The sequence below is a fragment of the Dama dama genome, chromosome 10 (assembly GCF_033118175.1).
Source record: "Dama dama isolate Ldn47 chromosome 10, ASM3311817v1, whole genome shotgun sequence".
NCBI classification, from domain to species: Eukaryota; Metazoa; Chordata; class Mammalia; order Artiodactyla; family Cervidae; genus Dama; species Dama dama.
The window spans coordinates 37,535,342-37,553,743 of record NC_083690.1 but is presented as its reverse complement, the minus strand read 5'-3'; the positions used below and the strand labels follow the sequence as shown (position 1 = coordinate 37,553,743).

The 18,402-nt window shown below is 53.4% G+C and overlaps 3 protein-coding genes across 7 annotated transcripts in view; 1 reads left to right on the top strand and 2 right to left on the bottom strand.

Moving 5' to 3' along the window:
• Positions 1-704: 704 nt before the first annotated feature.
• PDAP1 (PDGFA associated protein 1) lies at positions 705-10,291 on the bottom strand. The gene is made up of 6 exons (XM_061153668.1): positions 10,168-10,291; positions 6,661-6,752; positions 5,339-5,449; positions 3,570-3,691; positions 2,471-2,622; positions 705-1,456 (listed from the first exon to the last, which is right to left on the bottom strand). Exons 1-6 carry the CDS (start codon positions 10,178-10,180, stop codon positions 1,398-1,400), a joined length of 549 nt encoding a protein of 182 aa, XP_061009651.1. The 5' UTR covers positions 10,181-10,291; the 3' UTR covers positions 705-1,397.
• Positions 10,292-10,373: 82 nt separating this feature from the next.
• BUD31 (BUD31 homolog) lies at positions 10,374-17,307 on the top strand. Of its 3 annotated transcripts, none has more exons than XM_061153670.1 (6): positions 10,374-10,618; positions 11,845-11,966; positions 12,330-12,452; positions 15,223-15,345; positions 15,566-15,732; positions 17,067-17,307. In XM_061153670.1, the coding sequence occupies exons 3-6, from the start codon at positions 12,359-12,361 to the stop codon at positions 17,115-17,117; spliced, it is 435 nt and encodes a 144-aa protein (XP_061009653.1). In that variant the 5' UTR covers positions 10,374-10,618; positions 11,845-11,966; positions 12,330-12,358; the 3' UTR covers positions 17,118-17,307. The 3 variants fall into 3 exon arrangements, with proteins under 3 accessions (XP_061009653.1, XP_061009654.1, XP_061009652.1); XM_061153671.1 differs by having other exon boundaries at positions 10,564-10,645; XM_061153669.1 differs by having other exon boundaries at positions 10,565-10,779.
• PTCD1 (pentatricopeptide repeat domain 1) overlaps positions 16,808-18,402 on the bottom strand; it is a 30,243-nt gene continuing 28,648 nt past the window's right edge. For all 3 annotated transcript variants that reach the window (XM_061153663.1, XM_061153660.1, XM_061153659.1), the window contains one exon: positions 16,808-17,911. In XM_061153663.1, coding sequence (XP_061009646.1) covers positions 17,729-17,911 — 183 coding nt within the window. In that variant the 3' untranslated portion in view covers positions 16,808-17,728. The remainder of the gene's footprint in view (positions 17,912-18,402) is intronic.

The window sequence follows — 18,402 nt, the reverse complement described above, 5'->3', positions numbered from 1 at the left end:
GACCCCGTGGACGCTAACCCTGTCCATGGACAGCTCCTCTGTCCAGGGGTATTTCAGGCAAGAGGACTGCAGGGGGCTGCTGTTTCCTTCTCCAGAGGCTCTTCCCCACCCAGCGATCAGACCTGTATCTCTGGCATCTCCCGCCTTGGCAACCAGGTTCTTTACCAATGCGCCACCTGGGAAGCCCCCCGGCTCCCCATTATTCTTCAGCAAACCCATGCCTGGCACCTGTTCACCTCTCAGGAGGCTGCTGCCTGGGAAGTGGCGCCCCTTCCAGAGGGCTGCTGCATACGTAAGACAGGCACTGTGCGGAGTCTTCAGGCGCCCATGTGACTGAGCCAAGCCTGGGTTAGGCCTGAGGTAAGGCCAAGCAGAAGTGCTGGGTGTTGGGTCGCTTCCTCCCAGCGCTGAAATCCTGGGGCTGTAACCACTAGGGGGCATCAGGAAGGCGGGACTCGACACCGCGCAGGTCCCTGGCCCCTCTGGCTTAAGGTCCCCGGGGGGTTAAAGAGGAGACGGGTGGTTCCTGTATCCTGAGGTCTTTCCCGGCTCAGATGCCCAGGCTGAGCCAGGGGTCCAGTCTCTGTACCCGGGCCTGGTGGCACCGGAACCCTGCGGGGTGGGCCTGAGAGGGGACACCGGGTCCTGCTGGGTGAGAACAGCTCAGGCCTGGGGGCCCCCCAAGAGCGATCACAGGACCAGAATTACGATAATGTCAAGTTTAATTTGCCAAATATACAAGTTGGATCTGTGGAGCGTGTTGTGCCTGGGTGCTGCACAGTAAACAGGCTTCTCGAAATGATCCACGGGCGGGGTTACGAACGGGCCGGGGCCTGGCCAGAGTAGGGGGCAGGGAGTGGGGTGGGAAGGGCAAGGGGAGGCGTCCATCAGAGGGGACTGGCCAGGATGAGCCGTGACCCTCAGGGACCCATGGGCACGGGCTGCCAGCTGCCAGCCCCTCTGAGTGAGCACCCAGGGAACACAGACCGGGGGATGGGCAGACAGGCCATCGCAAACTCGTCAGCAGCTACTGCGGCCCCAACCGCCCCCTGCCTCGCAATCTACCAGACAAATGGAAGCTCCTCTTAACCCACCTCCCAGGTACCCCCCAACAAGGGTTCTGAATTCTAAAAACAGCCAAAACATTTGAATGGTTACATATGAAATGCTGTCCTGCATCTTTCTGCCTCAAAGATAGCAGCTGCCCCTCCCCCAGCCCCCCACCCACCATCCCCCCAAACGATTTCCGTGCCAAGATGAAGAGGAGGTCCCAGGCCGTGGGGGGCTCCTCGCCACGAGGGGCTGCTGCAGCGGCACCGGGGCACAGGGCGGGTGAGACGCAGCGGAGGTCCTGGCAGCACGGCCCAGTTCCCGGGTCTCTCCTCCCACAGGCCGTGCTACTTGTTCAGGGAGAGCGACTGCATTCGTTTTCCTGACAAGGTCGCATCATCTTTTGCTGAGAAGCAGGAAGGGAGAGAGTCACAAGATGAAACCACCCCTCCATACACACAGCCCTGCACACCCCAGAATCAGCGCAATGTAGGTCCAGAAGGCCTCAGACAACAGTCTGTGCAACTGGCTCAGCTGGCAGATGAGGAAGAGACCCAAGGAGAAGGGCCCGGCCTGACGCCCTCCCACAGAAGCCAGCGGACCCACGTGTCCAGACATTCTTGCTAAGTTTGGGTGGCTACCCCCCTCCACAAAGGCCCACCAACACGCAATCTACTGGGCAAATAGAAACTCTTCTTAGCCCGCTCCCAGGAGAAGTCTGTAATTCCAACCTCTCCCTGTGGCTTCTGAAGTCTGAACTCAGCAACATGCAGTCACACACACAGTCCTTTCCTGCTTGGGGTTTGTGAAACAAACTACTGGTGGGCAGCTGAGATCACCAGGTATCTCCAACATGGTGATAATGTCCTGGGGCGTCTCTAGGCCTCTAGAATGCAGGACAGCAAGATTCCCAATACTCATGGCTCCCCCCCACCTCCGCCCCGACACAAACGCTCCTTTAAATCAGACCAATTCCTCACAGCCAACCTGGCCTGGAAGAACCCTACCACTTTCGGCCCCACTGGAAGGCATGGGGAAGAGGGACACCTGGGCCAGATTTCATCTGGGAAGCCCAGCCCACCACACCCTCCCAAGCCTCTCATACATACAGTGGTGATGCCAAGCAGGTCTCCTGGCTATACAAGGCACCAGAGACTTAGTGGAACCTGCTAGCCTCGAAAGTAGGTGCCTTCTGGGAGGTGGCAGGCAGGAATGCCCACCTCCCATCTGACAAACACCCACCCACACACACACACACACACAGCCTCCCGAGCAATCTGGTGCGCGTGCGCGCACACACACACAGTGGGCCTCCTGAGCAATCTGGCCCAAACCCACCTCACAGCAAGACATCGAAGTACAGGGCTTGGCTCCGTCCAGAACCAGGGTCAGGCTGTCATACCAGTGGCTCAAGACTTACCTTTCCTCTCTTCTTCTTTCTTCCTGGCAGCCTCTTCCCGCTGTTTTCGGATGATCGCCAGCCGGGCAAGGTCGGCCTTGGCTTGCTCTGTCTTCCCCGCTAAATGCATCTTCATGTAACGCTCTTTTGCTTTCTGCTTCTCGATTTCTTCTCTGTTTGGGTAAAGAGGTGTCACAGGGGACATCTTCCCCCCCACTGTCAGCTGAGCTGGACGCGGGAGCCAGAATCAAGGCCAAACCCTCGGGCCTGGGGCCCAAGTGGAGGAGGGGCTGTGTCCGAGTACAAGCAAGTTAGCACAGACTGCCTGTCGCTCTGCTACCTTGGGGGGTGGGGGTCCTCAGTGGTGAGAAGGCAGTTGGAGGGGGAGGGTCCTGAGCAGCCTCAGTCACACCCCAAGCTGGTGGGCCTTCCCCGTGGGGTTTACAGAGACCGCCTTCAGCTCTCATGGGGTCAGCACAGCAAGGTGGATTTAAATCTAACAGTGCAATCAGCAGAGAAATCAGGGTGGCTTTTCCTAGCAGCCTGCAACCTCCTGTGAGGCCCTAGATGTCACCAGGTAGGCATGAAAACAGAGACCAGCTGTGTGCAGGGCACTTTAGCCCTCAGGTGCAAGCCTCACACAGCCCACAGGGAGCTCTCTGCAGCCTCATTTTCACCTGAGGCGAGAGGACTGGGCAGCTGGTGGGTCTCCCCACACTGCCCATCAGCACAGGCCCCCAACCCCACAGCCATGACGCCAGGGACGGATGCGGGTCAGGAGGGTCCGATCAGGCTGGGTAAGGGAGGTGCCCTGGAGCAGAGCGTCTTGAGGGAGGGGCTGCAGCATGACCATCCGCATCCCCAGGGATTACTTCAAGTGCAACGCTCAGGTCTGAATCTGGTGTTCTATTTTCCCTATGTTTCCACTGGTGAAAAAAATCCTTTTTTTTTTTTTTTTTTTCCTTTTTCGAGAAACTTCTAAAGGGCCTTTGGGGAATGAGATCACATAGAAATAAACACCGTAACTAGAGCCCCCACCCAGCCACTGGAGACCTAAGGGTCCAGAAGTGAGGGCAGAGGAGCTGGGGCCTCAGCCACACAGCTCGGAAGCAGCAGTTACCTTTCTCTTCGGGACAGCTCCTTGGGCCCATCCAGGTCCAGCTGCGTGACCTTTTTGGTTGTCTGTGCGACCCGGTTGGGGTTCTCAATGTCGATGAGCCCTTCCACGCCTTTGCGCTTTTGCTAAGGTAGGACAAGAAGCCGGACACTGGAGAAGCTTGGTCGTGCAGCGCCCGAGGGCCACCCCCATCTCCACAGTCCGCCTGGCCTAGAACAAACTGCTCCTCTCCAGGCTGTGTGACGCTGGGCCCAGCCTCACGGTGGGAACAGCGCTCAGGTGTGTCTGCACCAACCCAGGAGATGCAGCAGGAGTGTGAGTGACCGAGTCTAGCCTGTGCCATGTCCGGGCCACCAGGGACCATCACCCTAGTTTCACAGGCGACAGAGCAGAGACACAATAAAATGCCTGACATCAACCCAGAAGTAGATGGGAGATGTGAACATGAGCCCAATTCACAAGCTCTCAGCACAGAGAGGTACTCCCTCACTTCGAGCTCAGCCTCTGAAAGCCATTTCCATGGAACCTCATGCCTGGCTGCTAGCCATGCTGGGTCCCTGAAGAGGTTGCTTGCAGGGAAGTGGGACCTGGGAACAAGCTCAACGTCTATAGGTTTGGGGAGGCGCACCTGCAGCTTGCACCTCCCAGCTGCCCAGGCAAAGTTTAGAAAGAAATGAGAGCACAAGTGCTTGATGCAACAGGTTTGAGCAAAGCTTCAGGCCCTGTCAACCCAGCTGTTCTCTTTAAGAGACCAGGGAGAGAGCTTCGAAACGCCTGTTCATCAGAGCACTGTACGGAGCTCCAGGCACCTCTGCCCAGCCGGTATGTGTATACACCCCACCCAGACACCGGACATCTGGCGTTTAGCTCGTCTAACACAGAACCGCAGGCTCAGCCCGTCCCTCCCCACAACCCCGAGCAACGTCTTGTTTCTCTTTCCCCTTAGCCCACCACCCCAACCCCTGACAAATCCCAACGAGTTCATCTCTAAAACACAGCTCGAATCTGCCCACTTTTCTCCACTGCTAATGCCACCCCCTTCAGGGAAGTCACAATTTCTTGTCTGGATACCTGCTACCAGCTCTTGGCTTCTATGCTCAACACTGTACAACTCACTCTGCAGATAAAAGCAAATCTGCCCAGAATTCTTGCCTGGAGAATCCCATGGACTGAGGAGCCTGGCAGGCTGCAGTCCACAGGGTCATGAAAGAGGCAAACATGACTGAAGTGACTAAGCATGCACACACTGGCCCTCTCTCGCGCCCACACCCCACTCTACCAGCTGCCCACTACCCACTACGATTAAACCAAAACCTCTGCAACAACCGCACAGGCGCGCCTTTCCATTCTCTCCTCCTCCATTCCTGACTCCACTTCTTACCCACCAAGTCACAGCCCCACTAGCCTCTCTGTTCCCTGGACCTGCCTAGGTTGTTCCGACTCCCAGACTGCACTTGCTAACTTGGCTGCCTCGACTACTCAGCAAAACAATTTTCACGTGACTGGCTCCACCTTGTTTTTCAGATCTCAGTTTAAAAGTCACCTTCTCACCACACACCGCTCCTCAATCATGGGTGATCTTATTCATGATACTTCAGGCTACCAGAAGTTATACTGTTCATGGACTTCCTTGTTGTCTATATCTCCTTATTACAATGCAAACTCTTAAGTGTAAGGACTCTGTCTGAATGTACCACGGGGACTGGGAAACAACTGATGAACATTTGTTGAATGGATGAGTCCAGAACCCAGGTCCCCATCAGACTCAGTACCTGGTAATCATCTTCTTCATCCTCGCTCTCATCAGAATCTAGAGATTTCTTCTCTTTTTTCGGGTCACCTGCAGCCCCATCTCCACCTTCTTCTCCTTGTTCCTCTTCTTCCTGTTTCAGAAATGGACAATCTGAGGAATCAAAAGATGCAAACCAAACTCCCAAGACCATGATCCTTCCATCCCTCCTGCCCCAGATTGTGCACCTTGAGAAATTAAGCCCCCAGAAGGCTGGGACCAAGTATATGAGTCCTACTCTGCTACGCTGGCCTCCATGGGGGACCTGGGTCACAGACATCCTATTCACTTGGCTCCACAGCCTAGAAGCCTTTCCCAGTCCAACCCACCCCTCACACAGCCATACAAGGCCCTGCTCCTCTTATCAGCCCAGGTGCCTGGGACTGCGTTGGTACGCAGCTTGTCCCACAGAGCTCACAGGACTTGGCCGTGGGGCTGGAAACCACAGTCCCGCTCCGTTTCCCTCCCACTCTCCCTGCTGCCACACACAGGTGCCAATTTGTACTCGTTTTCCCGGGCAAGCCTCCTCCCTCCCCCACTTTCCACTCCCCCAGTCAGTGGTGGGTCAGTCACTCCAACCAGCCCACATAGATGCCCTGCTGGGCCGCCTCCCTCTACCCTTCTTGCCTCCCTAGTAGAAACATCCCTTACAAAACCGTAAGCACTTCCCCTGCCTTAGCTCTTGCCCGCATATTCTCCAAGGTCCTGTTCAGCCGCAGGCTGCTCCGCCAGACCCTCCCCAACTGCGGCTTCTCCCTTCTCCCTCACACGTCACACTCAGTCATCCGCACTGACAGCTCCCTGTGGCCCTCATCCAGGTGAGCATCTAATGGTGTGGGAGGGTCACGGACACCAACGACGGAAACATGCTTTGTTTCCCGACAGTGGGCTGGAAAAAGCACCGAGGAACAGAGGGAGCTCCTAAGCTTAGACTGGAGGGGGAAGGGTAGGGAGTACCAGTGAGGGGAGCACACAGGAGGGGGTGCTAAGCACGAATGGCACTCTTGTCAGTGGCAGGAGTGTGAAGGCAGGGTGTCAAGCCCCAGTGGGGCTGGCAGAGGCTGGCGCACACAAGGCGGGCGCGGAGAGCCCCCACAGACAGGAACAGGACCCACCCAGGCACTGGCTGCTGAGGAAACGAAGTTCTAAGGGATCAACCAAAGGCCCGCTCTCCTCCTATCAGCCGCCCGCCCCCTCCAACCACACCCCAGGTGTTGGCTTCTTCCAGAGGGTGGGTGGCCCTTGTCCAGCCTCTCTGGGTGCCACCCTGGGCCACTGGAGTGGCCCGCAGAGTGGCATACTCACCCTGGCCTTCTGCTTTTCGGCCTGGAGCTGGGCGTCGATCTCCTCCGGGCTCGTGTACTGCCGGGCCCGGCCTTTGTGGCCCCCCTTTCTCCCTGCACGAGGACCAGAAGTTTAGGAAGGCAGCAGGAAGGCAGCTCCCTTGATCGCCCTGAACTTCAGACTGGGTCCTGCTTGAGGTGCTCTCAGCAGAGGCTGCCGACCTCCCTTGCCCCTCACCAAGACCACCCACCCACCTGTACCTCGCCCCTCACCTGTTCAAAGGGACAAAAGAGGCAGCACGTGGCAGCACCAACCCGCATGCGGGATGCAGGCTCCCACCACCAAGGCCTGAGGGGAGGACCTGGGGGGCACCACAGGGAGTGACCGGCTAAGTCCCCTGGTCCCTTCGTCCACACGCAGCGGACTCAGATGCAGGCATGAGAAGGGGTCACCCTCACCCCTGCCGTCACTACAGTGCTCTTTACTTGCAACACTCCGTCACAGCCACGGGCTCACTTGAACCCCAGGTTAAACCTAAGGTGCACATCATGGCTGGTCACATTTTACAGACAAGGAGACCTGAGGCTAAAGCAGAGTGGCGAAGAGCACAAATGCTGGGGTCCAATCCCTGGGTTCAAATCTCAGCTCTACCACTTAATAGTTTTGTGACTCTGGGCAGGTACTTAATCTTTGAGTCTCAGTTTCCCTACCACATAGGATTGTTGTGAACATGGATTTGTTAACATATGTGAAGATGGTGGAACAGTGCTCGGCACTAGACGAGCACTACAAAAAAGTTTGCTATAGTTGTTACTCTTCTAGTGTATATATATATTGGGTTGACCAAAAAGTTCAATCAGGTTTTTTGGTAAGATGTTACACACCCACTCACCCCCACCCACCTCCCAATAATACTTGGTGTGGGGGGAAAAGAAAAAAACAAAGCTACTGGTCACAATGACAATTTACTACAGGTGCAGGGAATATAAGCTAATTCATGAATATTTAAGTGGTATTTATGGTAGAAAGAGAAAACTTAAAACCTATCGGAGAAAACTTTCTGTGCTCAGAGTAGAAACACAACTGCCAAACAAAGGTAAAATCAAAAATAAAACTGACTACCTTCTAAGAGTTAAAAATGTGACTAGCAATTAAAGTTCATCACAGAGAATCAGTCAATTTTATAGCCTGACCCTTCTGAACCAAGACACTAGACTGACCCCTGCCACAGGCTTCCCAGGTGGCGCAGTGGTAAAGAATCCACCTGCCAACGCAGGAGACACAAGAGACACAGTTTCGATCCCTGGATTAGGAAAATCCCCTGGAGGAGGAAATGACAACCTGCTCCAGTATTCTTGCCTGGAAAATTCCATGGAGAGAGGAGCCTGGCAGGCTGCAGTCCATGGGGTCACAAAGAGTTGGACTCAACTGAGCACACACACACAAAGCCAACAGCCAGTTTCATAGCAGGGCAGCACCTCCTCAGCTGGTTCTGGAGGATGCTGGTGGCTGTGGCCTGGATCCATTTCACCTCTCCTGGAAGCTGCACCCCATCTGGTTTCTCATGACTGTCACTGAGAGCAGAGAATCTATGAGGAGGCAGCCAGAGCTGCTCTGAACTCCAGAGACAGTAGCAGAGATACTAGCCTCCTCTAATTTCCTAGACAGCAGCTGCAGAGCCATAATTGGGCTGCTACAGACCACACCACCCATTTTTAATGACTACCTGGGATTCCCAGGGGTGTCTCAGTCAAGGATCATTAAAGTCCTATTGTGAGAGATCAAGTTTGCCATCCAAAACCCCAACATCTTTTCTTGCCCTCTTAATGTTCTAAGGAATAGAAACAGCTCAAAATTGACTACTACAGGCTCTGATCCTGCATGTCTGGCTGTGGGACACTGATCTTAACTTGGTTTACAGTAACTTATCAGAAGCTCTCCATGCCTTTGAAAATGTTTCACAGGTTTCCTAACAGAAACAAGAGCTGGTCCTTGGCTCTTGGAGAATTTTACACTTTTACATCTTCAAGTTCTCTCTTACTTTTCAAGCAAATTAACACCAGCAAGAAATGTAAACATTATCTGCCCATAAAGCTTTCACAAGCCAAAAGGCCAAGTCATTGAAACAACTATCCCTATTTAGGATTTTCTAATTGTAACCGCCAACCTTGGCTCAAAGCACCTATTAAGTAGGACTCTCAGAATTCTGGCACCAGAAGTAAAAGTCACTCAGTCGTGTCTGACTCTTTGCGACCCCATGTACTACACAGTCCAGGGAATTCTCCAGGCCAGAACACTAGAGTGGGTAGCTTTTCCCTTCTCCAAGGACTCTTCCCAACCCAGGGATCGAACCCAGGTCGGTACCCCTAATACTCCTCCTTTTGCAGAACAGAAGACTGAGAGAGACAGAGGAAACAAAGCTCTTCCTACCACAGAATAAACCACTAGAAAACTAGATTTAAAGAGATTCAGCTCTGAAAACCCCAGCATCTCTGGGAGCAGAGTCAGGAAGTCATTTAGGTTTGAAAAAGCTCCAAGCAGATCTTCCTGTGGGCTGAGACATCTTAACCAAGATGTCACAGGAGAGACCAGTATTAACTGAACACCTCTTCTGCGCCAGTAGCCACCAGGCACAGCGAGGGCTCTATGTATTTAAGATCCTGATCCCAACTCTCCAGGCTAAGGGTTATTAGCTAGGTGATTCAGATGGGGAACAACTTGTTCAAGGCCATAAGGCTAGACAGTAACACAGCTGGGCTTCAAGTCGAGCACTCTTGACTCTCAGGGGAAGAGGGTGAAGGACGGTGTACAACCGAACCGGGGAGGCCATGGATTCTTTATGTTCTTGGCCAAAGAACTGGCAAAGTCTTAGGAGTGACAATAGCTAATGCTTACTGGACACTTAGCGACTATCACCACCATACAGCGCCCTCCACGTGGATTACCTACTTCAAGACTCGCATCAGTATTATGAGGTAGATACAATCATACCCCTATACTTGCAAAAACACAGGGAGGTTATGTGGCAGGCTCAAAGACCCACGTCGAGCCGCTCGAAAAGGGCAGTCAAAGCTAGGTCGGCCAGGCTCAAGAGTATCCAGCTAGGTGGCAACAGACAAGCCTAGCTCGCCCAGAGCCCGAAAAGGCCCACGTTTTACGCGCAAGGCAGGCGGGCCCGACTCTGGCGCGGGACGCGGTGACTCAGTCCCCGGCGAGCCTGAAAAGGGTAGGAAACTCCAGACTCCCCCAGGCCGAGAGAAGCGCGCCCTAGATAGGCCATCCGGGTGGGCGAGGACCCAGAGCCTCCAAATCTCCTCAGACTCCCGAGGGAGTGGCTCGAGGCCACTACTACGGTCCTCAGTTTCTCCAGCGGGACAATTGGGCGTCGAGGCCCAGGTCTGGCCCTCAGCCGGAGCGGACGTTCTCCCTCCGAGTCTCTCTCTGAGGCGCCCGCGGGCTGACTGGACGGCGGGAGCCGGACTCGGGCCGCTCCTCGAGGCCCGCGGGCGACACGCGCCCGCCCCTCACCTCCTTTAGGCATCGCGGCTCCGGCGGCTGCGGCGGCGGCGCCTCGAGCTGACACCGGAACCGGAAATTTCTCGGGCTCGACTTCTTCCGCCCAGCCAGTTTCCCCGCCCCCCCCCCCCAACCCGGCCCCCTCTCAGCGCGCCGCCGCCGCCGCGAGAACCGCGGCCCTCGGGGAGGCCGGGCTGTCCCACGCACCGCCTGAGCCCAGGCTCTCCCGCGCGCTGCTGGGCAACAGAGCCCCTCCCAACCCCCGCTGTGGGAGGCGCGTGAGCCTGCTAGCCCACCCCGCCGGGAAGTGCGGACGAAAGGAGACAGCGGCGCTGGAATTCTGCTCAGGCAGGGCTGCGGACACCTAAGGCAACGCAAGCGCCGCGCTTCTTGCGGGGCGGGGCTCCGCGAGGACCTCATCGTGAAGAGATACTCGGGGGCGCTGCGGCGGTGGATACAGAAGGTACGTTGCATCGCGGCGGAGGTCGTAGTGAGTGTTTCGCTTCTCTTCTCTAGGATCTTGGTGACGGCTGGGGGCCAGGGATCGGACGTCTGCGTTGGCCCAGAGGGCGATCTGAACAGCCGAACTGGGACAGGTTCGGGCCTCTGGACCCGAAGGTCTAAGTGAGTTCCCGAGACTAGGCGGCGTCTTGCTGGTTCCGCGGAGGGGATGGCAAATGTGGGGGTTCCCTTGCTTCTAGGTTTCCCCGCCCTTATTTTTCCCGCTTTCCCCCCCTCGCCTAGAACGTTTGTTGTCTAAATATTGCTTTTCCTTGTAATCCCGGTTCAGATGCCACAGTCTTCCTGAGCCTTTTTACAACCCGGGTTGTAGCGTCTTCACTCGCTTTTTCCGAACGCCTTTGCGCTCTCCGCCCCTCCCGCGCGCTACCCCCACTCTTAACACCGCCCCACAACTCTTTCTTCCTGACCATGTTGCTTCTTAGCTGTTACCTCCCATGGGAGGCCTCTACTGACTCCCAAGCTGGGCCAGGCCCTAGACTCTCCGTGGGTCTTAGTTAGCAGAGTGGTCATTCCCTTGTCCTTGTCCTCCCAGCCCGTGCTCCTTGGGACAGGGACCAGATTCCATTCGTCTCTAGCTTTAGAGCAGGGGAGACAAGTGTAAAGACCTCAGATTTGGGAGTCAGGAGCCCCCGATGGGTCAAACTCTGCCGGTTCCCAGCTCTGTGCGACCGAGTTTGATCTTCTGTAAGGTTGTTACTGAGAATTCACGTAGTGGGGCGAAGAGGGCGGGGCTTCGTAAACATCAGGAGGGAGGAACTGAATGAGCGTGGGAAAGGAGGAGTCTGCTCTGCTTAAAGATAATTAACATGAGTTCTCTTTTAGTGTATTTTAAAAAATATTTTGAAAATATTTATTTGACTGCACCGGGTCTTCCTTGAGGCATGCAAACTGTTAATTGCGGCATGTGGGAACTAGTTCCCTGACCAGGGATGGAACCCAGGCCCCCTGCATTGGGAGCTCAGAGTCTTAGCAACTGGACCACCAGGAAGTCCCACCCTGAGTTCTCTTTGTTAGCTATGAAATGCCTTGCGGTTTGAAAAATGACTTGCTGTGTAGATCTGGGCTGGTCTGTTCTTTGGGCTTTACATGACTTCCTTTATATAGTATGTCTGTTGGGTTTAAAAGAGACCTTGGCAATCCAGTTAATACACTGTCCTCACCTTATAGACAAGATTGAAGACCAGAAAGGGAATGTGACCTCTCCAAAGTCATAGCTGGACAAGAATCCGAGCCTGTAACTGAAGACACCTGAGATCTTTCTATTATAGTCTTGGGAAACAGACCCTAAGGTACTTTGGTTTCACTCTTCTTCCTTTTTAAACACTCATCTTTGCTCTCCCAATCAGTCTCCCTTACACTGTGTTGTAATTCCCTTTCCACTTTGCATTTCCTTGCTAGAATATCACCTTCTCAGGGACAGTGTGTGTCTTATTCTGTGTATGATAATAGCAAAACTCTACTAAGCACACATTAAATACCAGGCACGTTACATATAATCAAGTCCCCACATGGCCCCATAAGTAGATTCTCCCCATTACACAGATGAGGAAACAGATTTACAGATATGAATGTGCACCAGAGTTGTGACTTGTGAAGTCCTCGGGGATCCTGAGGCTCAGAAACCAATTCATTTAATTTTTTTTCCCCCACAGACTTTTGCAGACTATCTTCTGGGGAAAAAATGCCTAAAGTTAAAAGAAGCCGGAAAGCTCCCCCAGATGGGTGGGAGTTGATTGAGCCAACACTGGATGAATTAGATCAAAAAATGAGAGAAGGTGAGTTGTGGAGTTCCTGCCTGGGTGGGCTGTGTCCCAAGGATAAATGGGAAGAGACAGGCTGCACCACCGAGGCCGCCTGACACTGACATGTTTTGTTTGCTCTTTAACTGATAGGGATACTATAAATGCCAGAAAGTAAGATAATACAAATGAGAAGGTCCTCAAAAGTGTTTTTGGGAAAAAACAAATGTTTTTGAGTATATAAGACCTTTAGGGAGTATAGATCAAATAGTCTACTTAGAATTATTTACCGGTAGAAGTATACTTAAAATCATACAAAATATATTTACTTGGAAAATCCTGTTCTTTTTCACTCCAAATTTTCTGAAATGTTTTATTTGCATTTTTCTTGTGGGTTTGTTTTCATCATCACTTTGTTTTTGCATCATCTACCAGTTGTCCAGAATGCACAATCTTCACTTCCTCCTAAGTGTTATGTGGTCCTGCAGTGTTTGAATCAGTACAGTGTGCAGTTTTGGGAAATTTAACCTGAAGCCACAAGCATTGTTGGCCCTGTTGTTGTTCAGTTCCTAAGTCATGTCCTACTCTTTGTGACCCCATGGACTGCAGCACGCTGGGCTTCACCATCTCCCAGAGTTTGCTCAAATTCATGTCCATTGAGTCAGTGATGCCATCAAACCGTCTCATCCTCCACCATCCTCTTCTCCTGTTGGCCCTATCACAGTATTAACTACTTACTGAATTGCTTTTTAAAGCAGTCTTTTTTTCTTAAAGGTTTTTGGTATTTAACCCATGTTATTCTGAAGTCATCCTTTTTTTGAAGCTGAGTATATCAGGTAACTTCTACTAAATATCCAGAATTTGCAATAATCAAGGTCATTTGGGGCTGATTTTTTTCTCCTAACAGATCTTTATTCAACATAAAGGAATTTAAAGAGATTGCTGTAATAGAAAAGATAATTTGTGAGTCCTTGGAAATAAACCTCTTTTTAAGAGGTGACTTGTTGAAGGGAGAGCATTTAGGTGGATAAGATGTTCTTTACTGTCAAAAGTGTTCTTTTTCTTTAACCATCTAGTTCTTCTCGGCTTTCCCATTTTTGATACGCAGGTTTTAAGCCCCAGCTTCCTGTTGCTTTCATTTCCACTATAAAGAAAAAGAGTGGATGGCAGGTGGTGGCAGAGCTGATTCAGTATTGGGGACAGCAGCGAGCTCTGGGGTGGGCAGAAGCTGCTCCCCACCCAGGGCCCTTTCTGCCATGTCAGATGCAGCCTCAGCTTTTCCAGCTTTGCTGCTTCCCCCCCCACCCCCACCCCAAGATGAGCCAGAAATCCAGCTTTTCTATGTGAACTCTTCCAATTTAACATTCAAACCTAAAAAAAAGCGTCTATGGGGGAACCAAAGCCTGCCTCCAGTTTGTTGCCTTCAACTCAAGTTTTGCCTTTGGGATTTGCAGCCACGCTCTGAGGCCACAGAGGACCAAAGCCAGTGGCACTACTGGCGTGTCCTTCTGATGTGAGTTGTTCACACTTGGTGAAGCAGTTGGCACTATTACCTTAGGAAGGAAAGTTGCTGTTTTCTCTTTTAGTTTGTCCCTGGTATTTCCTAGCTCAGCACAACTGCCCAGCTCTTTGTATATCTCCTAGTTTACTACTCAGGTTTTTGTATAGCCACTATTACCCAAGAAGTCCCCAAACAAAAAAAGCCTGATTATAGGGACTGAGGAACAGAGAAGGGTGTGGTGGGGGTTTTATGGGTGACTGAGAAGTGTAGGCACTATCTCTGTGGACTGTAACCAGGACTTGTAAATAACTTTGCTTTTTACAAGTACTTTAAACTAGTTGAAAGTCAAGCATAATTAGTACTTGAATAATGAACATGTATTTAGACTTTTTAAGAGTGGCACTTTAAAAGAATTGTTGCTCAGGTTCTGGAGTTAATAGGTCATTTGAGGCATTAACTAAGAGGCAGAAACCTGAATCTACCCTGAGCCACGAGGTCCCTACCCCTGGCCTCTTTTCATACCCTCCCAGGGGCAGGACTCCACACAGCCCACTGCAGGCTGCCTTCCACTGTGTGTGTGGACCTGTCCAAAATGATATCTAAGAATGTTCACATGACCTTGTGTAAAAGGTGCAAAGAGAAATGCTGTGATTGAAACCTTAAGAGATGACTCCAAGCACGGGAGCCTCCCTGGTGGCTCAGTGGTACTGCAGTGCAGGAGACGGGGGTTCCACTCCTGGGTCAGGAAGATCCCCTTGGAGGAGGCCATGGCAACCCCCTCCAGTACTCTTGACTGGAGAATCCCACGGACAGAGGAGCTTGGTGGGCTACAGTCCATGGGGTCGCAGAGTGTGACATGACTGAGCAACTACACACCACCACCAAAGCATGGGAAGGTTCCACTTCCAGGACAGCCAGGCCTGAGGCGCTCTGTGGTCCCCACCACCACCTCCCTCAGTCACCCCATGCGCCCACGTGGCTTTCCACACTAGACTCGCCATCCCTTCCATGTTCCTTTCTCCTCTGTGGCCGTTTCCCCTTAGCACCAGGGGCTGGTCTGCCCCTTCCCCCCCAGGTCATGGCTGTGGTCTGTCTTGTTCACTGCTGTGCATTGGGTACCCGGAGCATGCTCTCACCCTCAGCAGACAGGCGGTGTCGCCAAACCCTCATCCCTGCCTTTGGCTTAGCTCACAGAACCCTGTTTATTGAGCTGAATTACAGATCCCAAGTGACAGAACAATACCATGTTCTGTGCAGACTAACCTGCTCTCCACAACAAAGCAAACCCCCGTGTTTTCTCTGCAGCTGAGACAGAACCTCACGAGGGAAAGAGGAAAGTGGAATCTCTGTGGCCCATCTTCAGGATCCATCACCAGAAGACCCGCTATATCTTTGACCTCTTCTACAAGCGGAAAGCCATAAGCAGAGGTAACTGGCCACATGTTCTCTTGGCCTTTCCAGCTTGCTTGGCTGTCCGATTTAAGTAATTCTTGAAACCTCAGCAAGCATCATGATATTTCCTGTTTCCAAAAAACAAAAGGGGGCCAGTGTTGACTAAACACTGTTTCTCAGGGTGGGCAGTGATGGGCTGCGGGCTGGAGAGCTTTGTTAAACTGTGGTCTGATGGCCCTTCCCTGTCTTTTTGCAGAACTGTATGAGTACTGTATTAAAGAAGGCTATGCAGATAAAAACCTGATTGCAAAATGGAAAAAGCAAGGGTATGAGAACCTGTGCTGCCTGCGGTGCATCCAGACACGGGACACCAATTTTGGGACAAACTGCATCTGCCGGGTCCCCAAAAGCAAGCTGGAAGTGGTAATGCCACCCCCCCCCACCCCCCGCCTGACAATTGAGTGTGATGCTAGCATGAGCAGTTTAGCTGACCTAACTGACCACAATGGGTTTTATGTTCTGTTCTGTGGCTGGGTGTTCTGCTGGCCCTCCCCCTGGGAGGGAGCCCCTCTGGTCAGGGATCCGTGTCAGCAAAGTTACTGGTTCCTATCCTCACACAGGAAATGCGGATGATGACCCCCACCCCAGCGTGGCTGAGAGGGCTAACCCAGGGGAGGGTGGGCCAGGCCGCAGGGGTTCGTCCCCCTTTTCTCCTGGCCTCCTGTTGCTCCCAGTGACACTTCACCTTGAGCCTCACTGCATTTTATGCCAGAACTCTCGGGGTGGCGAGGGAACGGTGCTGGGCACGCAGTGGTTAGCTCTGTGCGCAGGCCCCCGAGGGGGAGCGGCAGCAGGCACAGAGGAGGGTCACCGGGCCGTTAGCGGCCTGTGAGTACAGCCCCTCAGCTGCCCGTGAGCAAGGTCAGGCCAGATGCTCTCTTTCTCACGGTCTGACCTTCAGGCTGCAGCACTGGTTAGCGTGTGCAGAGCCTTGGCTCTGGCCCATGGGCTTCAGCTCAGCAGGCAGGTCTGTCCCTCCGCGTTCTCTGGAAGCTCAGGATGGGCGTGTGGAGTAGTGGACGGCGGGCATAGGCTGCCTTCCAAGGGAGGCTCTGTGCAGGTCTGGTGGGGCGGGCAGAGCAGCAGGAGCCCCACAGTGCGGTGTCCAGAACAGATTTAGTTGAGTTTCACCACTGGATCTTGATTCCTTAGACCAGTCTTGCATCTCCAAAAAAGAGGGAAAAGGAGAATAAACCCCTTTTCTGAACTGGGCAGGCCCCTGCCTGGACACTAGACCACACACCTGGCCTGGGGTACAACTGTCCTGCCACCATACAGGTTCAAGGACACCCCATTCTTCTCCCCACACCCTACTAGAAAGCTCCTCAGCCCAGAGGACACCGTGAGGCCCTGGCACTGAGCCCCGAGCGCAGAGCACAGTTGGCTCCAGCTTGTTGAATGGTGTGTCATGCTTGCTTCACAGAACAAGAGCAATCACTCAGATTTTTTTTTCTTTCTTTTTGGGAGCAAGTATGTACATTGAATTTGTATGAATTAAATCCAGACAGAGATGTAACTGTCAACAGCAGCTGTTCCCATTTTTATGAAGGAACCGAATTTTCCCCATCCCGCACCATCACAGAGGGTTTCTGAGGAGGGTCCATGGGGAGTGGATGTCCTGTGGCCTCGCTTCCCTTGGAGCGGGGGGAGGGCCTCCCGTGTGTGGGCGCGGGGTCTCAGGGGTCCTCTGTCCGCAGGGCCGGATCATCGAGTGCACGCACTGCGGCTGCCGGGGCTGCTCTGGCTGAGCGTCGGGCCCGGACCGCCACCCACCCTGGACTCTGGGCTGCGCAGGACTCCGCCCGTCACGTCACCCTTTGCTGGGAGCAGCTTTTCCTCAGAGCGGTCCCCAGGCCCGACTAGGAGCATGGTCTCTGTGGGAAGGCTTTGGTGTTCATCAGCTATGATTTGTAGAAATAAAAAAAATTTCTAAACCTTTTGGGCTTCATGTCCCTTCTCTCTCAGGGCCAGCGGTCTGGCACCCAGGGGGACGGCACCAGGCCCCGGAGACTAGTCACCCTTAGGACTCGATCCTGACTCCATCTCATCAGTGCCGTGTGACCTGGAGCGAACTCACCCTCCTCGTCGTCACCCTCAGACGGGGATGGCCTGAGATGACGGACCAAGGTGGCCCACGCTGCTCTGGCACTTGCCATGAACTTGTTGGGCACCTGGGCCAGCATTCGTCCTCAGACCGACACCTAAGCTGGAGCTCTGACCCTGGACTTTGCCTCATGCTTGCAGCTGCCCCGGCAAGTTCAGTCTTTCATGTGAAGGGGACTCGGGGGGTTCCCACAGAGCCACGTGAAGGCTGTGCACTTTGCTCCGGCCCTGCTGGGGGTCCCCTAGGACCTCCTCATCACCTGCCCCCAGGGCCTTTGTCCATATCCGCCTCGGTGATGGTGTGCTGGTCTCCTTTTGTTTTCGTCTGGAATTTCTGCCAAGGGTGGGGGGTTTCCTCCGCTGGCATCCCTTTCAGCCACTGCTTATAATAAGCCCGGAAGCCATCAATCTTCTCCAAGTAGGTGTTTTTCCCTTTGTACTGTAATTGGAAAAGCATGGGGTTCAGAGGGGCCACAAGAAGACACTGCCTGCTACTTACAGCGGACCCCAAACCACTGCAGGTGGCTCAGGCCTCAGGGAAGCTGTTCTTGCTTGCAGTTGGTCAAAAGGAAAAGGGCAGAGGAGCTGCTCAGCAGAGAGTACTGCCTTCCTATAAGTCTGTGCTGCTGAGCCCCTCTAGCCAGGGATGGCACCCCAGCCCCCCAAAGCTAGACTCGCCGGGGGCCACTGCTCTGTCCGCACTGCTGAGCAGCTCCTGCTTGGCACAGACACTGCCGCAGGGGTCTCAGGAGAGGTGGGACAAAGGAAAGGAAACAAGATGCGCCAGGTAGATACCAAGAGAAAGCTGACAGAGTACATAGATAAAAAGACAAAGATGCATGATCTAAACACTGCTACCACATCATGATAAACGGGTTGATTCCAAAGGTTTAGCAATTCTGAACTCGTACCTGATAGAGCCTGAAAGTT